Here is a 25,185-nt window from a genome sequence, read left to right as displayed (position 1 = left end):
AAAAAAACCTTGCGCGTCTATTATTTCCTCGTAAAACGAAAGAAACGTTTCGCACGAACTAATACTACTCCCCTTTCCCATGCAAAATATTAAGAAACAACTGTAATTCGTTGCCAAAAATTATTACCGCTATCTTACCGTAAAAAGAAAAAGAAAAGGAACAAAATATTCTACATTTCCTACACGATGTAACAAATTATTCTCAGGTTAAAAGCTTCTTCGTTATAGTCAGCTTCGATGCTCATCCATCGATAATCAGCCAACGATTAACGATTCGACTCAGGGAATAACAAATTCGAAAGATCGAAAAGTACGAAGTGTATGTAAACCCAATAGCCGAATTCTTCCTCGTTTCCAGGGAGTCGATAACGAGACAGAGAAAACGTTACAAACAAAAATGTTCACTACGTGACTGATGTCTCCCGTGGTAATTTGACATTAAATAAGATAATACCGTTTACGAAGAATGTTAGGATTTTGGGCCTTATTTGCTATTCGGTCATCGAGCCTGATAACGATCAGGACATAAAATAAAATGTTTGTTACTTTTGACAGGTGACGTTACCGGTTGAAACCTTTGGTCCCTTTGAATCATCTACCTCTCATTGTATATAGCCTATGACTCGGTAATGAGTCGTATTTTCTTTCCGTTACGCTGTATTCATCGTTGTATTGTTTGTCGTTTACTTTATTTACCTGCCAGCCTGTTGAACTTTCGACTGTAATGATTCATAGGGTATTGGTCTTTTCAACAGCTGTAAATATCGTTGTCAACTTGTTCTATGACTCGATAGTAGGCCAGAAATTGTCTTTCATGCGAGGAATATTTTCGGTTCGGTTTGTACGAGTTTTTCAAACTTTATGATTTTATGATATTCGTTGAGTTTTTATTTTCAATTTGCCTAATTCGTTTTTGTATGGAAGACGCACAAAAGACAAAATTACCTGCCCCTTTTGCGATACCCAAATTTCGATGAAACTCTTCGTCCATGACACGTTCGATAATACTCTTCGTCCGTAATAAATTTTTTACCCATCTCATCTGTTTTTTTGTTTCACGACGTTTATGACTCGACAAATAAAACTACAAACCTGGGTCTTTAACCGCTTCCAAACTCTCCGAAAAAGAGCCACTCCATCGCAAAGTGGACTTTCATCTTGTTCGTCGAACCTGCTTTTCTCAGTAACAAATAGAAAGAAAGAAAGAAAGAAAGAAAGAAAGAAAGAAAGAAAGAAAGAAAGAAAGAAAAGAAAGAAGACAAATCGTCGGAATAATTCTATTCAGTGTAGAGCTGTGGAATACACCGTTTACAGGTTAAAAAGTTTGCGCAAACGATTCGAGGGTACGAGATCCCGATGCCTGGCAGACGTCGTCGAGCAATTGTGCTCTATTGATCCTTCCAACGACTCGGTTATTACTTGCAAATATTTACCGATTTCCCGCAATGACAAACAACCGACTAGCGCCGCGATTTTCGACGAGCTTTGCACGCGCTTTCCAGCTATTTATACTTTCTGCACCGGCAGATATATCGCTCACGTCGTATTGAAACTAAGATAATAATGGGGAAGATAAGGCGGCGTAGATAAAACCGAATTATCGTGATATTTTTGTTCCGTGAATATCAATAGGTTCGAAGTTCTTCGGGATAGGTACATACGCGTAACATAATTGTATCAGTTCGATGGTTCACCAAGTAAAAGTGTTTCGCTTCGAGGAATATTAACCTCGTGACGTTCTTTCGGCTGCTTTCGTTATTTTTTACTTAAAACGGGTTTTTGTATTGTTACAAAATTTCTTCGGTTTGAAAATGGTATGGAAGAATCGAGTTTATCGATTTTATATCGAGCTTCGTTTGAAACGTTCAGAGTTTTGGCGTTCTAATGAAACGAAAGCACGACGATTGGAATAAAAATTCACAGGGTTGCGAAAATTGTAATAAATCGATGAAAGATCGATTCGACCGAAAGCAATATTTATCATGATTTTACGCGGAATTAGTTTCAATGAATTTTTAATGTTAAGTAAATTTTGTTAAATACAGAAGCATTTTATTCAAGTAGATTAAAATCTCGTTTTATCAATAAACCGAACAGTATATTAAAATTAAATATACGTTACATCGTTTGCTTGTCGGCATATGTTTAGCATATTTTTCTACATATACTTCCTCGTCTTTAACCAATATTATTAATACCATATTATTATAATATTATCACGATTATTAATATGAACCAAAATACACTTTAATTAGTCTTTTAACTGACTCTTATCCAGAAATGTCTATAATCATTCGATGAAAGATCGACAGGGATGAATGAATTTTAGCAATAAATCCGTCATTTATTTACTACAGGAAGCGAACAATGCGAAAGAAAAAAAATTACAGCGACCAAAAGAAAAAAAGAACGCGCAGATAAATAAATAATTATTTTATTTCTATTAATTACAACGCAAAGTATCAACAGTTCACCGAGGAGATTCCTATCCAACGAATTATTCTAATTCTTTCGAGTAGTTCGATCAACGGTCACACGCATCTAATAACGCGACACGCGTGTCTATTCCCACAAAACAGTATCATTCTCGACCATAAGCGTCGTTTCCAGAGGCCCTCGAGCCCCGACGAAATTACACGGGGATGAAAACAGTGTGGAAGAACGATCGGAGGAAGGGAAGACGTAAGTGGATGCAGGACGAAATTGAGTCACTTAAAAAACGATACACCGCGTGTGCTTTATCGTGGTCGAGGCGACGCAGACCGAGCCCTCGGAGGAGTCACGTGCTGTGCGTGCTTCGTCGAGCTTTCGCCAGATTTGCGGCCCTCGAGATCGACCGTCGGCCTATCTACGACCAGGACGAGCCGAGCTACCCCCCGGATTCGGCCCCTGGCAAAAATAATAGACTCGTCGCACGTTCTCGAGGATCGTGCTGCCGCGAAGAATCGTGAAACGAGGATGAATCTTGGTTAAAGCGAATCGTCCAAGTGATTGGAAAATTGCTTCTTTTTTATGGCGACGTTGGCACCGGTCGAAGTCAATGAGTTTATATAACAGCGTGCAAGGTACACAGATAGGAATGGAGCTTTTGCACGATGGTTCATCAAAATGAGCGGACGGAAAGAAAAGAAAATACAAAGGTATTTGATCGAATCCTTCGAAGAACGACGATAATTACCATTTCTGGTAGAAGGTCTGTCTTTTTATCGTCTTTTTACGGCCTCTTTTTCATCGAATCTTTTCGGCAATAATATCGTACGTTGGAAGTGTAACGTTGACGCGAATTTATATCTTGCGAATTGCATGCAGTCCAACGTGAGAATATGGTTTTTCGAAAGACGACTTTTATTTATCTTCTACTCGTCGCTTATATTCGTATCGACGTTTCGCGCGAGTATAAAATGAAAATTGCGAGTAAAAATTGTAATAATAAAATAATAAAATAATATAATAGTAAAATTTGTATCTATCGCGAACGAACAAACGTGTAAACGGCGACGTAGTAAACGGTAGAGTTAGTAAACGATAGAATCGATGAAAAAGAAATGAGAGATCTTTTCGGTATCTAAAAAAGCATCTGTATGATACTGAGAAATTACCAAGTTTATCTTGGTTCGATCGATTCGACCGATATGCGCATTAAAAATTTTTCGACTATCGACAAATTCCACGCTGTGCGTTCACGACGCGTTCAGAGAAGCAAAGGATCGCCTAAACTCGAAATGTACGTAGAACCGGGCTTTCCTTAGGCCAAGAAAATTGGTTCTGCCCTGATTATGCCGGTGCTTAATGCGGTTCACGCTCTTCTCTCGCGTAAATGTTGTGACAGCGATTTACGAAGTCACAGGTTAAGATTTGTACGGACTTTCGACGTTCGGCCACGATCCACAAGCTCCTTGTTCGGTCGTTCGCATTCAGAGACACGGATTTGTCGATCTGCTACCCACAACTGCGAATAAGATCTTCTCCGAGTTAGTTTTAGACTGACTTCTGTCCATCGGGGTGGTTCCTTGTTTTTCTAGGCGATAAGTAAGTAAGAACGTGGAATATAAAACTAGGCAGAAAGGTGGAATATTTGAGAGGGAAAATATTCAGCGTACGAATGTGACTTAGTCTCTTCTCTTTTCGCAGAGCTGACAAAGTTCCAGTTGGTTGGTTCAAGTACGCATTAGCGATGATGATTTGGCCGCAGCTTTTTATTATAATAATAGGAATTTCGCTAATTTGCAAGTTAAAACGATTTCACGTTTTTGGTAAAACGAGTAATTTTAAATCGCGTTTCAAGCATCAGCAGACTTTTCGTGTCTTCGAAGGTTTCTCGATGATTGTTCTAGCTTTACGCTTGTGCGATAGATCCGTGTTTTTGGAAATTCTCCATCGATCAATAAGATTATATTTTGTCTAGAAATCTTCAGCAGGCTAAACATTTCATTGTAACTCTGTTTTTCCTTGCTTCTCTCCTTTTGACCCGACGAAATCAAATTTCCTCCAACCAAACTTCCATCCTAATTTATGCCGAAACACGCGAAACGTTTACGAGTCGCGTCTACCATTCACGCGTGTTCGTGTCTCGTATCGTGATTTTTACCACTGTCCACTTGGCAGACAAAAGTTGCCGGTGTTTTTCGGACGTGACTCAGCCACGAACGCACCTGATTTTCCTTTCGCTCTGCGATACGTTGACTTCCCGGCGGTGCGACGGTTCGTTGTTTCGCAAAGCCTTGAAACAACAAATCTCGTGCCACTCGTCCTATGTCCGATGACAGGTATTTAGGTTGCCGCATGCTCGTCCAGATATTTTTCTAGGTCGAGCCGAAGAAGAAAGAGTCCGAGGCCGGGGAAATCGGTGATTGTCGGATTTTCAGCGAAACTCGTTGGTCTTTTACGTGGAAGACTTTTTTTTTCTATTGTGCGTAGATGGAAGGGCGAGATCGAAGTCAAAATATCGAGAGGAGAGATATTTTCGCGAATCGAAAGATGGAACAGCGATGGATAAGGTAAAATTTTATATCCGGAAATTATGTAGAATTATATGCAAATTATTTTCATCGTGTTTGTAGCAGTTGCTTCGTGATTCGATACTTTGTTAACGAAGATAAACGGGTTCTGATTTTGGAAAATCGACGATGAATACCGTGGCGTTGATGAATTTGATCTTAAGAAATTATCTAAAATAACAATCAAATTATTGTTTTCAACTTCTTTAGTACGTTTCTTCTGGGAAAGAAGTCGATAAGTTTTTCGCGTTTCTTTGGCTTGGCGGACCGCGTTCTGTGTGCCAACAAGCTATCAACGGCGTTAATAGAAAGAAAAACAGGAGTGGACCACCCACGTGGTCCAGGTAGCCATTCTTCAGGGTCCGTAGCCCGTTCTTCCATCTGTCTACCCTCGTGGCAACCCTCTTACTTTCGTATAAAAATGACAAAACACTTCTATCGAGTCGAAGGATCTTGACTCGCGCGTTTCGGTGCTTCAAACGAAGTCAAACACCGTTTGGTTCGTAGGGCGTTTCGAAGCTTTCAATGTGTGACAGCAATTAGGGGAGAATCGACAACGTTTCGTTTAGTTTGTAAAATTGAATTAATTTGTAAAATCGTGATATCTTCTTTTTTACGGTTAATTTTTAAGAAGTTTTTGAACAAAATTCAGATAAAACCGTATTTTTCCTGTCTTCTCCGATCTCAATTAATGTTTTAAGAGCAGGAAAATACCATTGAATCGAAAAATGCAGCGACACTGGATATTTTACGATATGAGAAAATAATTTTAATTCAATCCAGGATATTTTTTCTATTTTTCTTTGTCAGTTTGTAATTCGTATAATTAGATTTGTAACGAAGATGCAGTTAAAGATTAATTAGGGATCGGCTGTAGAGACAAAACGAGGGGACGAACGAACAATTCACTTTTAATTCATAATATTCAGCTTTAATCAGGCTAATTTCCGTTTATCCAAAGAACTCGTCTTCTTTCCACGATCCTGACGAATTTCTGGCTCTGTGTCGCCTTTTTATCACGCGCAAATAAGTTTGTTAAAATTCCATGCAATAAAACCGACTGTTGCCAAGCATGACGTTCGGACTGAAAATAAAGCAGCGGGTAATTGAGACAAAAATGCCGCTGCAACAAGCCGGGTCTCTATCTTTTCAGACTGATTCCCATTTTTTCCCAACTCCGATTACGTTTCTCCTTAAAAAATTCTTACTTCAAACGCGAAACGTTTGTCGAGTTAAATCAAATTACCCGATAAATTACCACCACGATAATCGATACGATAAATTAGCGCAATAAACGACTCCTACGTAACATATTTGCTCATAGCGTCGTTAACAGTCCTTTTGTAAAATATACGAAAAGTTGACAGACAAGCGGAAAGAGATAAGAAGCCGAATCAACGCATCAACCTCCCCGTTCAAACAGAAACTAAATCTTTCTAAATCAGAGGTCTTTCTGCACTCGATTATTCCGATAAAACTATGTCATCGTGATCGAGCAACCTGTGTCGATAATTACAAGAAACAAACAAGGCGAGAAAACGAAACGTTGTACGATCGTGCATCCCAGGGGACACGCTAAGCAGAAAAGTCGGTAGCCGCGTAGCGTCGGTAGATCGTCGGTAGCGAGCATCGACGAGAGAGTAGAATCGATCGCGGTCCGTGATACGATGTAATCTAGGTCAAATAGCAAATCGTTATTTAATCGTAGATCGAGGATCGGTACTAATCGAAACAAACAGTACTCGATTGCGCACTTGTGCCGTACTTGGCGGGCGGTGGCGGCGGCGGCTGCGGATACACGAGGCGGAGGAGGCACCGAGGAGAGGGAGTGATTTGTTGTAACGAAGAACGCCGCGCGCGCTTGGCACAATGTAGCCACTTGTTTACAGGGACAATATTTTCATTCCGCAAACAATTGGTGGCTCGATAAAGACCCGGCGTACAGGTGGGTGCTCTCGGATCTAATGTTGGAACGCGCCGCCCGTTCGTGAATGCCTCTCCTCCTCCTCTTTCTCCTCCTCCTCCTCATCCCTCTACATATGTGTGTGTTTACGAATCTCTCGAGTAAAGTATTAGCCGACTCTAAACGCTTGAATCATCGAGTTGTATGCCTTCGATTCGTCGGCCCGTCACGCCCGGCAACTCTACCGATATTTCTCTCGCTTCTCCTTTTCTCTTCCCGTGCTAGAAGCTTCTTCTATTCTATTATTCTTCTATTATATACGCGCGCTAGTTACGTCGGATTGAATTTTAACAGCGGTTAATCGCGGCAAGCATTTGCTTTTTCGATATTCTTCGGTTTCCCTTCGGATCATCCACGAAAGTATCAAGAGGGAGCAAGAGCTTGGATAGCGGCAAGCTTCTGGTTTTGGTGTCTTGAACTTTGACCGAGTACTGCGTAGCTTGGCAACGAGCAGACGTACGAAGATGTTGTCTTTGCTTGAGAAATTTGACGGGTACGTTAATCGCATCGTAAGGGGTTGATAACGAGCGGAGACGCGTACATCTTCTTTCTACGTTCGAGTTCTTTCCTCCTATCGAGAAGTTGTCCGGCTGTTGGTCTCCGTGGAATTTTCCTAACTGTAATCTCCTATACTTTGGTTTTATGGAGCATTCGACAAGTTTTACGCAATAGCAGCTACTACGGTAGGTACTATGCGAGCTTGTAATGCAATCAATCGTGTAAACATCGGTGTTCGTCAAATTCCTTCCTCATCTATGATAAACCATAGATAACGCATATGATCGTGCTATCGCTAAGCAATCGTCAATAAATATCGTATGTATCGCCTGATACATATGGGGACCTGAGATGATCGTCGGTCAACGATAGTTTCGTATTCGGTCGTGTAAAAGGATTATTGAAATCTTTCGAACGTGTTGGAGCGACATTGCGTGGAAATGGAGGAGCATGAAACACGCAGGAAAATCCGCAGCCATTCGTTGCACGTGTAAGGGTTGGCAACGAGGAAAGAAACGATGGTAATGGTGTCCAGTAAAGATAATCCTGTGGTATTTACGATCGAGCAACCGCAAGTTCGTACGTAACGACACGTACATGCAAACGACACGTGCACACTCATCGGGGCCAAAGTCCAGCGGAAGCTTGCCGAGGATAATGAGCGGAACTAAAGCGACCGTAAACGGAGATTTGCTGGTTGCCAGATGAAAAGCGTGCGGTCGATCTTCGTGCCCGATGTTCCTCGAGTTTATGGAGTTTGGATTTTAGTACTCTTTATCTTCTTTAGTTTTTGCGCTATTCTCCCTCCTGTATCGTTTGTTTGACGATCGGCAAACCAAGTTTGACCGAGGTTGAGATAGCACATTGCTTTTTTGAACTGTCATAAAACACATTGTAGGGTCTTTCAAGTTTGAAATGTTCAACATGTAAAACATTCTGCGGTAATTCGTTGGAATACTTTCAGGTATGTAGGTTAGGATTGTGCAGAATTCGAGCGTTCGAGAAAGTTTAAAAATCTTTCTGTTTGAGGTTATTCCGTCATTGTTTGAAAGTATATTCGTGCTGCTGGAATCACGAAAACCAACGATTTGGAATCCGGTACAGTTCTTGTCTTTGCGATTAATAGCGGAAGATCGGTTGCAATAACGTGGTTGTAGAAAGTTTGACGACGTTTGAAGTCTTAAATTCACCTCCTTTCAGGCGCCAATGCTTCGATCTTGCTATACTTTAAGATTTTTCTTCGCTGGATAAGAAATACGTATGGTTTGACGATGTTTGTCGGTGTTTGGAAATGATCGAAGCGCGAATATCTACGAATATCTATAAGTTGGCCGTAGATAATGATTTTTAGCAACTCCGCCCGGATTATTCTCTTAGCTTATTTTTTTTTTTTATAAATTAAAAAATTGATAATTGTTTGTTTGGTGATTATCCCGATTATTCCCTGTTATTATTCCCTATTCCCTGTTTGTCTAGACAGACTTTGAATTTTTACATCTTTTATTTCTCCGCGCTGTTACGTACTTTTCAATTGTGTCTTCCTTTCGTTTTGGTAGCGATAGGAACTGTATTGTAATAGCGTAGATAGATATTTAGACGTGGTTTTATCATGACAGAGGGGACTGTTAATCGGTGGTCAGTGGACAAGATACAAGGGCCGACGGACAGGCAATCGATAAAACGACGGAGCCCGTTCGTAATCGACTCTGCCTTTTGTGACTTTGTCCAACGGTGGACACCATTTTGTCGTTTACTTTTTCGCAACGAGTCTCGGAAAGCAGTTAATCTCAGAAATTCCTTTCTCCAATTTGCGAATACGAGCTCCGTCGGAAAAATCAAATTTTATATTTGTCACACCGATGCGTAAATAAGGGCCTTGTGCCCTAGAATTCAACGCCAATGTAATCGATAAGAGATACTTCGTGATAACTGGCGTACGCGTCGATCGAAAAGCAACGTCTCTGATCGTTTATCGAGACATTGCTTAAATTCTCAGGTCCGTGAGAAGGTAGAAGCAACAAGAAATAATAGGATGGTAGGTAAATGCTTGTGTCTATTTTGTATTTCCTTTCGAAAATCGAAGAACAACGGGCGATGCTTGTTGGAAGAACGAAACGCCTATAGATTATTAACAATTAGTAAATGGTGACGCGAACGTGTTAAGCACAGAGACGGCTGAGGTGAAAATGTCGTCTCGAAGCTGTTGGTCGATGGCAAACAAGGTTCCCTAACCGATCGTGCAAAGATTTTTCCGCTCGATCCAAGTTTTTGCGTTAAAATCTATTCCGTGGAATATTTGATCTGCGCGGTGAGCCTTCTGAGAGGGAATAAAGCAAGAAAAGAAAAAAGAGAACAAAAAATAGGAAATATTTCTATCTCTTGACGAAAGAAACGAGGTGGTTTGACCAAATCGTTTGGAAATATTCGGCCGTCATTTTTCTTACGAAACGAGCAACGAAATTACGCGAATGATAATAAAAGTCGTTGCTGGATTTAGCAGTTTCGAATGTTGCTCCTTCGAAGGAGCAAAAGGAGAAGGGAAAAGGAAGTTAAAGAGAAAAGAAGCAAGAGAACAATAGTAAAGTAGGTAAAATAAGAACTTGTTCGTCAGGATGATTTCAGAGGGATGAATTAATTAAAATTTGTGTGTTTTTGGAGAGAAATAACGGAAATATAGTTTCTCATTTTTGGAATAAATAAGCGGAATCTTCGAACGTAGATTGGAAATTTTCAGTGAATTTTGTACTGTGTAATAATCATGAAGAATTTCTAGACGTAAAATAAAAGTTTTGAGAATATCACGTATTTTGTAATAATTGTAATAGGATATCATTTTCATTCGGATCTATTTTTCTAACTAGTAGATGTAATTTACGTAAACCTGTCGCGATCACGGAGTTTCACAGGTTCCATTATTCGCGCGAGAAACCAGCAGCAAATTAATCGGCTAACTCGATATTTAATTCACCGTTAACACACATGCACGCGTTCCAGGTTCATCGTATTGTGCACCGCGTGACAAACCTGTAAAATTATTAACGCCAACCTCGCTATTTATCATAAATAATGTCGCGCCAGATTGTCCAGTGGAAAATAATGTGGCGTTCACTTGCAACCTGGAGATCTGTATTGCCTACACACTTACAAAGTTAGTCGATCGTTTAAAAAAATTAACGCGTTAAAGCGATCTTCTAGCCACGCGTTTCATCTTCTTTATCCCTTTATCGTAACTATAAATATCTGGCCATTTCTATTAATTTTTTGACGTTTCATCGCGCGTTTCTAACGCGACTGTGAAACTGCAAAGGAGGTTTCTCCTTCGTGACGAGCAAAATGGGTCACCATTCGGTGATTTACACGACGGAGGACGTGTTAAGTCGTTGAATAAATGCGACACATCGACCACCCTTCGATGCTTTCTTCTTCGTCGCGTTCCCTTCACATTTCGAATCGTTCGCGTCGGACACATTAGACCGTACTTCGCACTTGCTCGAAAAATAGCTAGCCACGTGAACGAATCGCTGATTCCATCTCGGTTCGAGAACGATCGCAAATTTACAGGTAGTCATTTCTCAACCGCTCATTATCGATTCGGCTTGTTAATTTTTTTCAATCTCTACGAACCTCGACACGGCCATAAAGATCGTGAAAATAAGATCCCGCAGGATGTTTGTAGGCGTATCAGTATAGAAAAAGGTTTTGCATATAGAAGAATGGCAATGTGGAAAATGTCAGAAAATCACGCTGAATGAAAATACACGAAACCCGTTGAAGCATGAAATTTTAGACAAGTAATTTTATACAATTTATTTCAGACTTTATAATTCGAAAGAAATCAAAGTCCTTCGTTCGATAATTTAGAATTATTGGATTTTTTGACGTTTTTGATACTTTGCGTGCTGATGGAATTGTTGGCAACTTTCCGTCGGAAGAAATAGTTGGTTGCAATGGTAGGTACTTTGCGTCGTGTAAAGCATCAGGAATTATTTAAATAGAGGAAATCGTCTGTCGGTAATCGGTCGTTTTAATATCGACGCTTGAAATAAAATCGTAATTACGAGAGAATCGATGGATAATCGCGAAATAATGACGAGGAAATCGGTCGACTTGCGAGCTTCGAGGCGTCGAATCGACGGAGGGAGCGACAGAGGAAACCGCGCGACCGGATCCAGTTAAGCTAACCGAATTATCCGCCGAAAATCCGATCTCTTTTTATTACGCGCGTTTAATATTCATGGGCCACGGACGGTTAATTATTCGAGACGCGATAAACGATTAATCGACGCTGATCGAGCGACGCGACGCGTCGGGAAAGCGGAAAATTCGATTGCAAAACTCGATTGTCTCATGGTGATGTCGTATTTTTATCGATTTCCTCTATGAAATTATATTCCAACGATCGTTGCTTGCCTTCTCCGAGAAAGAAAACTCGCGAATATTTATCGAGAATAAAATTTTCTTCTTGAAAAAAGAAATTTCTATTTTTCGTGTTAGTTATGTTTGCGCGCGCGTGTGTCTTTTCTAATCATTTCAAAAGTAAAAATCTACAAGTCAATGTCGCGTACACGTGTAATTTCATCGTACTAATTAAAATAATTCTCCTTTCTCTCCGCGAATTTCCTAAAGTTCGATTCGACTTTCTATTTTTCTCTTATTCGTTGAAACAAGAGTACCATTGACGCGTAAACGTTCAATGACTGCGACAGAATTACGAAATTATCGCGACGTAGGAAAGAAGCGTTCGAAAAATGTCAGAGAATAGTCGGCTGAAGAATATTTATGTAGCTATGTTGTATCTGATTTCTTTATTGTTAAAAAGTTAATAAGTGCTTGTTTTGTAATTTGTTCTCTCTCTCTCTCAAAAAAAAAAAAAAAAAAAAAAAAATTCGAGTGTGCCTACTTGTAGTAGAAGAGGTTTAACTCAATCGTAAATATCGACAAATTTACGTTGGATGTTTAGAGTTATCAGTGTGTTATACGGATATAGATAAATATTATGCGTGTATATTTGTTGTTGTAATTAAATGTTATCGGTAACTGTTTGAGTTATCTAGCTTTGACATAGGTAATGAAAGCAGCGGTATTCTTATGTAAGTTGATTGAGCCAGTCCAAACTCCCTGTAATTTGCTATACTTCAATATTTATGTTGTTAGATTTAAGTGATCTATTTTCCAAGCTAAATGATTCTAACAGTACACTCGTACAATTTGACGAATCTATTATCCGTCAATATTTACTCCTCTCATTTACTATTGCCAAACTCTACTTAACGAGCTTCCATTTTTCCCCCCAAAAATTCTTTATTTCCAGATAGTCCAGAGAAAACGTTCGTGTTTTTCTTTCTGATAAAGTTAAACATTTGCAACGGCGCGTTACATTCCAAGTTATGTGTACATACATACATTGTCTGCATTTTATTCTATTTGCTTTTATAGGGTCGGCCTTTGTCAGCTAAGTTTCTCGTATTTTACTATCTTACCACTGTAAAAACGACCTGCTGTTTGATGCTGTAGTTACGTACATCGTTTTCTTTTCTCGTATACCAAATAATCGAGTCATAATTTACTACGGTCATTGATAATTCTACTCTCAAACACACTGTAAACTAATCAGAATTTCCACCAAGATGTTGTCGTGTTTACTGGATCTTCGAGCATCGAAGTAACTCGAGAACAAGTGGACGTTTGACTAATTTAAACAAGTTCTATGTCACTAGCTACGTGTTATTAGTTTCAATATTTCACGTTTGTTTGCGCATCTAATTCGTTTGATTTGCTCGAGTTGTAACGGGTCGTAAAAGGAAGACATCATCTACCTGCCACAGAAAACGCAGAAAATAAAACGACCGATCCATCGAATCCAAATTTCACGATCTTTCAGTCGCAACGACTCCAATTTTCTAGATAATCTAATTTAGCGAGTAATTCAAATTTTTGTGCAATACGTTCGCACGATCCGTCGACGAATAGAAATCGATAACGAGCTATCCTCAATTAATTGAAATACTGTTTCAACGTTTGTTCAAATACGAAAAATCGATAAAAAGGTTGAAGAAATAAATAATTTTGTATCGAGTATTTGATACAGTGTATCGCTCTAGAAAATATCGTATAGTACACGATAGCTATCGCAGACTAATTTTATTCGTCGATAAGAAATTTCTACGAAAATTCAACGAACGGACGAAGCAAAGTAAGAGGAACGCGTAACTAGCGATAGCGCGAACGAGTGAGAAGCGTCGTGAACGCGTGAAAAATCTACCGTATCAAACAGATCTACGAACCTGTACTGCACCAGAAACGTAGCTTCGTTCTTCCTCTTCTCCGAGCACCGTCGTGAACCTCCGCAGATCACAAAATCGCCACGAGTTTGAGAAACACAATTCGAACATTCTTTCGGAAACTATCTTCAAAAACTGTGTGTATCGATTCACTGAACCAAATAACATATTCAAACATATTGGAACAAAGCAAAAGAAGAAGAAGAAGAAGAAGAAGAAGAAGAAGAAGAATGCACAAAGAGAAAGGAAAGTGAAGTACAAGAAACTGTAAATCAAGCGATCGACTTAAAATAAAATAAAAAGAAAGAAGAATAAGAACATGTACGAAGAGGAGACGTATCCAAAGATAGGAGGAAAGAATCGAAAGGAAGAAAATAAGGAAAGAAAGAAATGGAAGAAAATCAGCCCGTCGCGTGACACGCGCCGATACGTGTCAAACGTGTGGCAGACAGACAGTTGACATGACATGAGAGAGGAGCATCGGGACGCGGCCGTCGGGACGTGGTGGTCGGGCGCCGTGGCCCGGCATCCTGTGGAATATTGCGCAAGCGGGATATTTCGCAGCTGCGCTCTTCGTACTTCGTCGAACGCTCGAAGGTCTGGCTGTTTCCCCGCTCGCATTATCGCGCCGTAGATTCACGCGATACGAAGGGGACACGTTGAACACCCTCCGTTGCGTTTCCGTTGGTGTAACCGTGGAGTAGCGGGGAGACGTGGACGCCGATTGGTCGGCGGACATGGAACAGGCGTGGTAGACGTAGTACGGAGTGGGGAGTGTTTGAACAAGATCGGCAGACTCAAGAGTAGCGGAGTACACTCGCTAACCGGCGTCCATCCACACGGCACACAGAGAGACAGAGAGACAGTGAGACAACGAGACTGGTGAATGAGGGAGAGTGGAGGTGAGGTGGATCGAGCACACAGAACCCCGCTCAAACAACGTCGATCGCTGCTCGCCGTGTGTTCTCAGCTCGTGCTTGGTGCTGGCGGTGCGCGAACAGCCCGCGCGTACAATTTCATACCGTGCGTTATTCTCAACGTGTTGACGAAGTGACGGAGCGATCGTGAACTTTTCCGACCTATCGACGCTCGTTTACGGTGTATTTTAAAGGATTCTTAGTGTTGGACGAAAGAAGATACTATATCCGGGAAGATCGTGGAATTTCTTCCGAAGATTCTGTGAATTTTTCCAAAGAGGATAATTGCTGGAGTGCGCGAATTGTGTTTTAAACATCGTATCGAGCAAGTTGCAGAAGACATAGAAAAGGAAGGTGAAGTTTCTGTTTGTCGCCGTACGAATCAGATTATCGTGGACAGTGAAATATCAGTGATATTGACACATGTAACTCGATGATAATCGCAGTCGTATGTTGGATATAAAGGATCGTGAGTAATCGAAATAAACGTGTGTTGACGAACGGTGTCGAGCATTTTCATCACCGAGGAGAAGATTCGGGAACCGTCGCATTACCAACAGCAGCCGTGGTACCGCGGTTTTCATGATTCTCGTTTGACAAGCAGACAGCAACCCGCCACTCCGGCACCGGTCAGCTCTATGACCATGCTCCAGTCGCAGAAGCTGTACGGCGATGCTGGTAGCCTCGGCGGCGCGATGACCAGCGCCGCGATGTCCACGATGGGCAGCATGGCGCCGACGTACAGCTCGATCAACTCGGTAGGATGTATGCCTATGGGTATGTCAATGGGAGTCGGTGTCGGACCGAGTTGCAGTCCTCAGGGCGCCGGCGGTTTCAACATGAGCACCATGAGTTCGGCAATGGGGATGGCATCGATGGGCGGTGGTGCTATGGGTGGTTACGGGGGTGCCTCGATGGGAGGCGGTGGCGCGTGTATGAGCGCCGTCGGCTATGGTCCTCTAACGCCAGGCGGCGGCGCCGGTGTTACCAGGGATCCTCTTTCCCTTACCGAGCCGGATTCGCCTAATTCCGCTTTGCAACGCGCCAGAACCGACAAGTCTTACCGCAGAAGTTACACGCACGCGAAACCGCCCTATTCCTACATCAGCCTGATCACAATGGCTATCCAGAACGCGCCCAGCAAGATGCTTACGTTGTCGGAGATCTATCAGTTCATCATGGACCTGTTCCCCTTCTACAGACAAAATCAGCAACGCTGGCAGAATTCCATCAGGCATTCGCTCAGCTTCAACGATTGTTTCGTGAAAGTGGCGCGAACTCCGGACAAGCCTGGCAAGGGCTCCTTTTGGACCTTGCATCCAGAGAGCGGGAACATGTTTGAGAATGGATGTTATCTACGTCGACAGAAGAGGTTCAAAGACGAGAAGAAAGAATTAACCAGACAGAACAACAAGCACCAACAGCATCATACCGGAGCCGCAGCAGCCGCAGCCGCGGCAGCCGCCGCAGCCGCCGCCGGACACAATAGTCCTACCTCCCACGAGTTGGCTCACGCGGCTAAAAAGACAACGTCTTCTCTCCACCACGGACCCCAGCAGCAGGACGACAAGGATCTTCATTCCCTGGTGTCGTCGCACCATCATCACCACGCAGCCAGTCTCCATCAACACCACGCCTCGTTGAAAAGCGATACAACGGACATAGGCGGCCTCCTAGGACCCGAACTAGGCGCTGCTCACGACGAATTGACCGCCATGGTCAGTCGAAGTCTTCATCCTCACTTGATCTCCGAACCTACGGCTCTGCATCATGGAATGACCGGTAGTTTGAAACAAGAGCCACCGTACACCGCTGCCAGTCATCCTTTTAGCATCACCAGGCTACTGCCGGGCGCGACGGCGGGCACATCGCCAGGAGCGCAAGACATCAAGCCACCGGAGATGAAAATGTACGAACAGCTGCATCAGAGCTACGCCAACTTCGGCTCGCCTCATCATCCTCACGCTCACTCCGCGCCACCAAGTCACCATCATCACAATGGCATGCACACGGGCTCGAACGCGGCTGGTCCAATGCACAACATGACCAATCACCATCACCAGGAGTATTACCAGAGTCCGCTGTACCATCACGCGACCAGCGTGGCTAGTAGCAGCGCGCCCCCGCCGTCCTCCGTCGCCACCGCGGCTCCAGGCTTGTGACACCACGCTACCCACCCCTACGCCCTGGCCTGAGTCGCTGCAGCCGCGGCATACGCCGCCACCGCAGCCGCGAGCAATCCCTCGACCACGGCGAACATCGTTCTCCCTGTCCTCGATCAGGATCACCAAGCCCATCATCATCAACCACCCTCCTCTTCCACCTCCTTGTCGTCCTCGTCATCGTCTTCTTCGTCCTCGTCGTCGGCACCCCCGCAGCCGGCGGCTGCCGTCTCGCAGTCAGCGTCGTTGCGAGTCTCAGCGTCGATACAACCGCCGCAACAGCGGCGTCGGCGACGCTGCGAGGACAACGAGGTGGAGGCTTGCTGGCCCGTCGGCCACGAGGACGATTACGACGAGGAGGAGGAGGAAGACGACGAGGAGGATATGGTGTAAGAAGATGTTAGAACGGAGGAGATTAGACCGGATCGTAGGAGGTGAGAGTCGCGCGGCTGGATTCGGAGTCGATCGTTGTCAAAAAGGGGATGGTGTGGTGCGAACGGTGCGGGTGCGAAGGGGCGTTTCGAGACACGGAGGACGACAACTGGAGGACGCTTAGGAAATCGTCGAGCTGGGCAGGTGCGAATTTTGCGGTTTCTTTTTGTGGAAAGTGTGATCTTGAAAGGTTCGATCGTGATACACGGTTCTGGTCTGGCTGGTCGTGAGTTCACCTAGATCATTTTTGGATACAATGGGAACTAATCGGCTGTTGTTTCGCTATCGCGTACAATAGTAAGGGATAACAGGCTCCTTCGCGAGACGATCTTTTAATCTCGCGTGACTTTTAAGTCGTACTAAGCTGTTGCATAATAAATTTCGAAAGTCTTGAGACGAGAGATACCAGTGACGTTGAATCAATATTTCTTCTTCTGAAGTAAAAATTAAGCAATAACGCAAAGCTAAAATTACTCGAATCGTTACACTTTTGTTGATTTTATTTTTGTAAAAACTGTCTTCTTGTTGCTTCGTTGTGTTTTTATTTATAAAGTAAAATGATCTGATAATCTGATTTTCGTATGCTGTGCTTTGAAACGAGTTAAATACGTAATTGTTTCGAAAAGCGTATTAAACTATCGAGGAAAATGCTAAATCGAAATCTTGCGCGGTACGTCGTACGTATGTTGGCGATTTAAAAATGCCTGACGGAAAAGTTTTATCGAAAGAAGAAATTTATAATGCAACGATCTACGTTTATTAGTTCTATGGAAGTTCGAACTGTAATGCCGAGTAAGTACGATGTCGATCTTATTTTAAAATTAAACACGTGTTTTCGGTATGTTGAATGATATTGAATTTCGAATTAGTGTCAGTTGTTTACGCATCTTCTATTCCGATAATTAGAAAATCGATTTGAAAAATCGTGCGGCGATTCGGATAATATCCTCGCCTTTTCCATTTTTGACCATTTCTCTCGTAGTTTTTTCATTTACAAATTCGGAACCGTCGATGTTTCAGCGGGATCTTGCTTTACAATTAAATTGATATCGTCAGCGAAACTAACAAGTTTCCAACGATAAATTCTCTTGCGCAGCATAGTAACAAGTTTGATAAAATACGCAGAGTTCTAGAAATTTCTAAAAGTGAATTTTACAAATTACAAGAACCAGCTGACGATATTCGACATCAAATTATAAAATTGTAAAGATTATTCGTCCAGTAAAAGTCGATAATCTACGATTTGTTGTTTTTCAACTCGATAATATCACGTATTATTCATTAGTTATCTACACGTGTTTATGCAAAACGCGTATTTTTGCGAACGTAACTAACCCAAGTAAAAGTTTGTTTCGCCCGCTAAATTTTCCAACGTGTATTTTCAATATTCTTCGTACTTCCGCGCGTTACGCGTACTTCGCGTATATTTCTTCTCAAAGTTACCCATAAACGCATCGATATTCGTAGCATTCTCAATTAATCGCGATTCGCTGATATCGTTAATACTGTACAAGAAAATCGAAGCATTCGAGCGTTATAAATTCCAGTCGGTTTCCATCGATTTATTATTTATTTTCCATCGTTGTTCCATTCCCAAACTCTTGAACCTAACTTGTCCATTTATAAACGTAGATTATCTTTTAACACGTTCGTTCATTTCTAGTAAACATCGACTCTACGAGTCTGAGATTAATTTATTTGAATAGATTCTTGTTTCCAGGATCGTAGAAATTTTTGGTTAGAGAAAGACGCGTGTTTCGAAACTCACGGTCGACATCGTACGAACGCTTGGTCGCCGGATTATCTCTTTGCTCTTCATCGTTACACGAGGCAATCGACGTTGAAAAAGAAAAATATGTCAAGACGTCGATTAAGCTGTACTCGAATCGTGACATACGGCCGCGAGACCAGACATAAGATTGCGATGTAAAGCTGAAAATAAAACGAAGATATTCGTAGATGCTCGACGAGTTCTCCATGGACTTCCGGTTCGCGACCTTTTTCGACTGACGTTCACCACGATACGCATAGGTTTTTTTCTGTGATACGCGACAACGATGCGATCCTCCGGCTGCGCCACACTTGCCTCGACCGTCAGCCGTTCTCTCGTTCCTTTCTTAACACGGAAACACAATCGTCGATTCGTTCGAACGATTCGTTTCTAGTCGCAATACACGTGTGCAATTTCCTTCTTGTCGGAGGGAAGTTGATCGGGCGAGATCGAGTCGAATATTTTCGCATTTCGAGACACGAACGTGAACCTTGGTTTTCCTTTCTTTTACTTTCTTTTACTTTATTTTGTTGCTGGTTATTACGCGGAATATTAACTCGAATATATATACGTCGTAATCTCATTTTTGTTTTAACAGGACGACAAATTTTTAACGTTCTTAAACAATTTTAGGGTAGGGTTTTTAAAGTAGGCGAAGGGAAAATTTCATATTTTCCTCGATCTTAAGTTACTTCGATTATAGAAAGATAAGATTGCGTAGAGAATAACGCAAGGGATACGACAAGATTCGATAGTTAAAATTCTACAGAGCTCTATGTAACTGGTTCTATTTGATTCGATGATTTTGACGTTTACCAAGATTACCGTCGTTAAATAAAACCAAGCTTGAAGATGTCGTGTGCTCAATTACCAAATAAAAATAATCGAGAGTTGTTATCTATGTAATCTCAATACGTTAATCGAATTCAACATCGTTCCTTAGACTTGATAACATAATTATTTATTGTATTATTTTGCAATTTAATTATTTGATAATAATAAATATAATAAATAATATTTAAATAATATTTGACGAGGACATGTGTTTAATATAAGTAAAAAAAGATACATATTAGATAAATATAACAATTTTTTAATTTTACCTTTACACTGTAATACGATTACTAAGATATTTATCTTTAAAATAATTGCAAGATATTTCTTTATAAAGTAATTACAACTTTGTTTTATATTTATAAAGTTTATTTCCCAGATATATTAAATAATATATCCAAATAAATATCTTCAAACTCTGTGTTTTATTACGATTGTTTCTAGTTAACATTTGTTGAATGATAATTCATTCGTTTGACAATGCATCAAGTAGCATGTTACAGATTGAGATAAAGACTTCAGATTCTGTATTTAACACGTTGATTGTCACGACTCCCGTATTCGGGTGTCAGCGAAGTTTCCGGTCGGCCAGCGTAACCCATATTCGGGTTGTTTTATATTACTTGACTACTTGCGAAGGATCGTTGTAGGTATTTGAATTCCATAATAATAAAACTGTTGAATCGTTATAAAAGTAATACGAAAATGATTTATTAAACAAATTATTTAGAATGTAAAACCTTAAAGCATTTTATACATAGCTGAGGTTGGTCGGGACAATTTGGACAATAAATTCTTGTTTTCTTCAAATTTTTTTGTGCCACTGTTCGGTCCATTCGACGTTTTTTATTTGCATAACATAGTTTGCTCGCGCGTCTAATGCTTCTTCCGAAATCATTTTTCCGAACGGCGATACTATGCCGACTTTGAGGATTTTTTGTATTTTCAGATAACCGTTTATAATTTTGCAATTAATAATTGTCCGAATATTCTAATATTTGTATTCTTCCTTGTTGCAATTTTGTATACCGTCGAAGCGTTTACAACAGAAATTCCCAGAAGGGGTCGAATGCCAAGTTTTCTGTACCATTTGATTCCTTTTCTAATTGCAGTGGCATAAGAAACCATTTGATCGGAATAATCCATACCACGCTTTCCTTCGTTATATTCGACAACAGCTAGTGCTTTTAATGTTGCGAACAAACGAAACGACACATCATTCCACGAGACCACCGCTTGAGCGACTCGCGTTACTAAAATATCGATGGGAGCACCTAGCAGAGAACGTTTGGTACTGCTGCACGCGTGGCCTGACGGAGATTTCTTTGAAAACGCGCGCGACAGTCGACTTGTTAAATAAAAGTCAAATTCAATTTTTCCAAGACAATACCGAGTTTAACCACTCAGGTACAGTAGGCCACTGTAGCGGCTTTCGCTCAGCGTTTGAACCAAACGATCTTTTTCGTTTGTTTTGCTTCACACTTTTCTTGCTCTCGTAATGCTTTGTAACAGCGTTAACGATATACGCGAATTCCTAATTCAGCAAAATTCAGCTGTACCTAAGAGGTTTAACACGAAACTTCAGTCTTGGAAATGTTCTGTTATTTAAAGTTCTTGTACTTCTTCGAGGAACAAAGAGCAGAGTCGACGATCAATAGACGATTGTTTACCGAGTGTAGATTGCGATACTAAAAAGCGATAGCGAAGGATTTTTCTAGGATTATCTGTACCTTCGATGATATATGCCTATTTTCAGCCGGTCGTTGATCTCAATCCCTCTGCTCTTCTCTGTTTCTGTAATTTATCGTTCCGATACAATTGGACAGGCCTGCATATCAAACATCTTGTTAATTCGATTATTAAAGTTTATCAGAAATCAAGATCTGTCGATAAATATACAGTAGAGGAATTTTGATTCCGAACCAAAGAACCAGTGACTTATTCTGTTTTTCCCTCTAGATCTTCGATATTTATCGAATATTATTCGAATACAGAGCGAGTTTCGTTAATATCAGTTTCCTCTTCTTTGAGAAAGTCAACCGACAGAAGCTGCGAGGATGTTCGAAAAGTGTTTTGGCATATATATAGTTAAGTGTTATATATTTTCATAGGACGATGACACCACGTATGACGTTAGAGTGAAAGTTACGCAAGTTACACGTATAAACGACGAATCGCCTTCTGACAAATGATCAGAAAATAGTTATCCGTGGAAAAGATTAATTTATAGGAAAATGAATAATTGACAATCGACAATGACGAATAATTTGACAAGTGTGTGATAGATCGTCATTCTTCGTGAACGTAGACACAGTTCTTAGAAGTCACAGCTGTGTCGGTTCAGGTAGACGAGATTACACGCAAGTTTAATCGTGTTACGATTACAATCGTTAATTTGCAGTCGTCTTTAGAATGTTTCCACGTTCATCCATTCTCACTTGTTTCTTCTAGTTTCCAATCAACGAACGATACGTGAACGATCTTGATCGCTATACTTTTTCTATATTTTTATATTTCTCTTTTCTTTTAACGATATTAATCAGCGATGGAATAAATGCCGATGACTGTAACCAACAATAACCGCAGACGTTACGATCGATCTCGCGAATTCTCAAGGATCCAAGATCTGACGATTCGTGTCTCGAATCCGAGTGGAGATTCCGAAGGGAAAGAGAGCCCCCGTTCGATGGCTGGCTCGAACCCGCGTGAGCGCCGGCGTAGAGCGAATAATGTGATAACCCGCGAGAATAAATCTAAATTAATGAACGTAGGCTTGCAAGAGACGCCTGTGTATTTCCCCTTGTAGAGGTGCGCGTTCGTACGCAACGTTATACTCGAAAATCCTCGTGCTGCAGCACATTCGAAACACACAAGATACAACGCGATATGCACAGACATACACATGCACATTCTTATTCACACAACGTACGACAGAGAGCGAGAGAGCGAGAGCGAGCGAGCGAGAGAGAGAGAGAGAGAAAGAGAGAGAGAGAGATACCAGGAGTAAGAATTCTTGTTTAAAAGCGTCGAAAGCAGGACACGTCCAGTGTTTTTTGTATGATACGTGTAGATAGCGGCACAAACGTAACGTGTACGATGTACAATATTATATATGTTACAGGAGCTATATATATATATATATATATACATATAAATATTATAAATACAAAGTATAAATATATAAATAAATGGAGTCTAATGATACACTATTAGGTATATACATATTATATATATATATATGTGTGTGTATGTATATATATATAATATTATATATATATATATATAATGTGCGATAGAGCGAATGTGCGAGCGAATGATAGCATGAGAGAGGCAGAAGCGTGAGCATTGTACAGCGCGTTTCAAAAGCAACGCTTGTAAAAAGCGTGGCAGCTGATGCCACGGTTCGATTCTTGGCCACCCTAGTCGATTCAACGACCGCTACTGACTGCGGGTTGCTTTTGAAACACGCCCCTCCACGAAACGCCCTGTAAATAGAGGAGACGAAAGCCAGGGAGCAGCGAGCATCGCGAATCGCTATGATCACTTAGCGAGAAAGAAAATAATATCGTCGGTTCCGAGTGTGTTTCTAGGTTTCCTTCTATCGACATGTGCTCTCCGTTCATTTTTCTCGCCGTTCGAGACTCGTCGAACGGTAATTACCGCGACCGAAGGCAACGCACGTACACGAGTAAAACAGAGACGAAAAAGAAAATAATACTAATAATAATAAAAGAATGAAGATATAAAAGAAAACACGAAGAAAAGTCATTCCTCCTTTCTCGTTCGTCATTCGATCTTTTGCACGAATACGTAGAATGGTAGATCTGGATCGATTTCGCGGGTTGAACGATGCTACCGCGAAAGTTGCGGATGCGTTCGCGCTTGCGTACGAAATGAAAGGAAAAGTCTCGAAATCACGAAATCTCGTCGCCATGTTTACGCTTTCATTGTTCCTGTGCATTCCGGCATTTCTCCACGCTTATCCATGAGACGTAACCTCGATGTATCAGAATCAAGGAACGAAATCACCCCTTTCTTCTGTCCTCTCTTGCTCCCACATCCCAATCTCCGTCGAACCTTCCGAATAACTTCCTAACTTCGTCCACTTCTACGGCAACATCTTCTATTTACTTGTTCGAATCGCCGCTTCGGAGAAGTTTTTCAGTGTCGTTTCTGACCGGGGATTCTGAAGAATCACGTGGTTCGATGACGATCCAGCGGTGATTCTGTGGTTCATGTACATAACACGCACAAGCCACAGCAGCGGAAATGACGTCCACGGCCCTCGCGTGTTCAAGGGCCGCGGACAGAGAAGAAACGACGCGAGCAAACGAGGTTGTAAATGTTTCAATAAATCCACGTATTTCTACGAAAATTCGCCTGATTTTTAAACGTTCTTCTTTTATTATACCCGATTATCTCCTCTTTTCTTCCTCTTCGTATATTCGAGAAGTATTTATAATTAATTGGAATTATTTTCCTCTGAAATGTAAACATCTTGAGATCAACGAATACTACGATACTTCTACCATTCGTTCAACTTTCTTCGAATTTCATATATCTTTAGCACGGTTCGCGTCAATTTTTGCCCACGAATCGTTATGCTCGTGTATCACAGGCAACCGTTATCGATTGCATTATGAAACTAATTTAACGAATCGACTTCAAAATCATCGCGGTAGACTAGAATCAGTGTAGCTACGCGTTATTAAAGCTTATTTTACGAGATGATATATTCTCAAACAAAAGAACGATAACATGTACTTAAGATATAGTACTTACGATCAGATAAAAAGTTATTATCGCGAGTTAAAATTTAATAGAAATACATGATGTAATATTCATAGATATACTCGATTACAATCGCTGTAACACCGACGTATTGCACATATTTGGCAGATAATATATTTCTCACAAATGTTTGTTCAGCGATGTTCACGAATATTTGTTTACTAACATTCGCAAATATTTACCCGTTTAGCGTTAGTAAAAATTTCTTCGACTTGGTATTTTATAAGTAGAATAATGCGCGTAAATAGAAAACAATTGTCGTGCAATCTCTTGCAACAATAATCGACGATACCGTCGTAGTATTAGTATTAGCATTTCGGTAACAGAAGAAAACGGCAAAAGTTAAATAATTTTATCGCACCGATACTGTTTGCAACGAGCAAACGGAAATTCCGATGTTTCCTCTGAAGAAAGTTGTTGCAAGCTTTTTCTCGTTTTCTCGCACTTGCCTATCTGCCGCGTACAGACACACCACTGATTTCTTAGCCTTGTTTCTTTACGGTTTCCCGTTTTCATTCGCGAGTCCGTTAAACACCGCT

At 41.2% G+C, this 25,185-nt stretch overlaps 1 protein-coding gene across 1 annotated transcript; it reads left to right on the top strand.

Annotated features, from left to right (window-relative positions):
• Positions 1–6,727: 6,727 nt before the first annotated feature.
• On the top strand, positions 6,728–24,230 carry LOC117158774 (silk gland factor 1). The gene has a single exon (XM_076621376.1). The coding sequence runs from the start codon at positions 15,295–15,297 to the stop codon at positions 16,816–16,818; it is 1,524 nt and encodes a 507-aa protein (XP_076477491.1). The 5' UTR covers positions 6,728–15,294; the 3' UTR covers positions 16,819–24,230.
• Positions 24,231–25,185: the final 955 nt, after the last annotated feature.

This window comes from Bombus vancouverensis, chromosome 9 (assembly GCF_051014615.1).
Source record: "Bombus vancouverensis nearcticus chromosome 9, iyBomVanc1_principal, whole genome shotgun sequence".
In the NCBI taxonomy this organism is placed as follows: domain Eukaryota; kingdom Metazoa; phylum Arthropoda; class Insecta; order Hymenoptera; family Apidae; genus Bombus; species Bombus vancouverensis.
This window is presented reverse-complemented; position numbering and strand designations above follow the sequence as displayed.